Here is a 1,031-nt window from a genome sequence, read left to right as displayed (position 1 = left end):
ATGTAAATTTGTGACGCTTTAGTATATATGTAAATAATAATAAATATTACATATCTCAAAGCAAATTTTGATAAAAATCCTTATTACATTGATAGTGTGGTACATCAAATATGTAGTAAAGTTTCTTTTCAACTTTATTGTCAAACTGAAACTGGGCCTTTTATAGAGGTTTTTGTTGCAGAAAAAGATGTTTTTTGGTCCCTGAGGTTATTAAAGAAACCAATATAAACTCTTTGCAGGATTTAGTTGACAGATGTTGTCCAGTTAGTTTAAGCCAAACAAGAAAAACTCGATTCAAGCATTCTCACTTAAAATATTCAGGCAACCTGAGAAAATTAAATGCCGCAAAGAACTGGCGTTAAGTAAGAAGTGTAAATACTATCATTTAGAACCCTTGGTATAAGTGAAAAAATTTAATTTCAAGTCGAAACATCCAAAACAATAATTATTTATTGTTGTGAGATATGATGCAATCTCGGGTGCTTTGTAGCCATTCGTGGAACTTTTATTCACGAAAGTAATAATTTGTCAAGTTTTCGTAATTGTGAAATAAGATTTTATCAATGCTATGTACAAATCTGAAGAAAACACTACCGCTACCACCTGTTGCGACTTCCCCTACTCGCTGTGATCCCATTATCGACTCTTCAAACAATTTTGACATAAAAGCCTCTGAATGTTTTTGGCTAATTGTTTTCTTAATTGTTAAATTTTAACCTTAAATTTTTGACTCAGATTTGAGGATACAAGTCGAGGAGAGAAAGATTTTTGGATGTGGTGGGGGACCTCACCTACAACGAATTCCAGTGCCAGGCATTATTGGTTGATGGGGAAGGGGGTACTTTACAAGTACTTGTCAGATTATTACTATCATAAAAAATGCCACATATATTTATGAATTTTTTTAAATTGGAGAAGTTAAAAATAATTTTATATAAATACATTAATTAAGTCTAAAATCCCACACGTGTCCCATTCTCGATTTTATGTACACAATTACGCATCGTAACTCAAAACGATAAATAATATCG

General features: G+C 31.7%; 1 protein-coding gene across 1 annotated transcript in view; it reads right to left on the bottom strand.

Moving 5' to 3' along the window:
* LOC117173883 (transcription factor mef2A-like) overlaps positions 1-637 on the bottom strand; it is a 35,221-nt gene extending 34,584 nt beyond the window's left edge. Inside the window, exon 1 of the mRNA XM_033362529.1 lies at positions 595-637. Within this exon, the coding sequence (XP_033218420.1) occupies positions 595-637 (43 nt within the window). The remainder of the gene's footprint in view (positions 1-594) is intronic.
* Between the last annotated feature and the right edge of the window lie 394 nt (positions 638-1,031).

Source organism: Belonocnema kinseyi, chromosome 5, assembly GCF_010883055.1.
Source record: "Belonocnema kinseyi isolate 2016_QV_RU_SX_M_011 chromosome 5, B_treatae_v1, whole genome shotgun sequence".
NCBI lineage: Eukaryota > Metazoa > Arthropoda > Insecta > Hymenoptera > Cynipidae > Belonocnema > Belonocnema kinseyi.
Note: the sequence above shows the minus strand (reverse complement) of the source record. Positions and strands in the feature narration are given on the sequence as shown.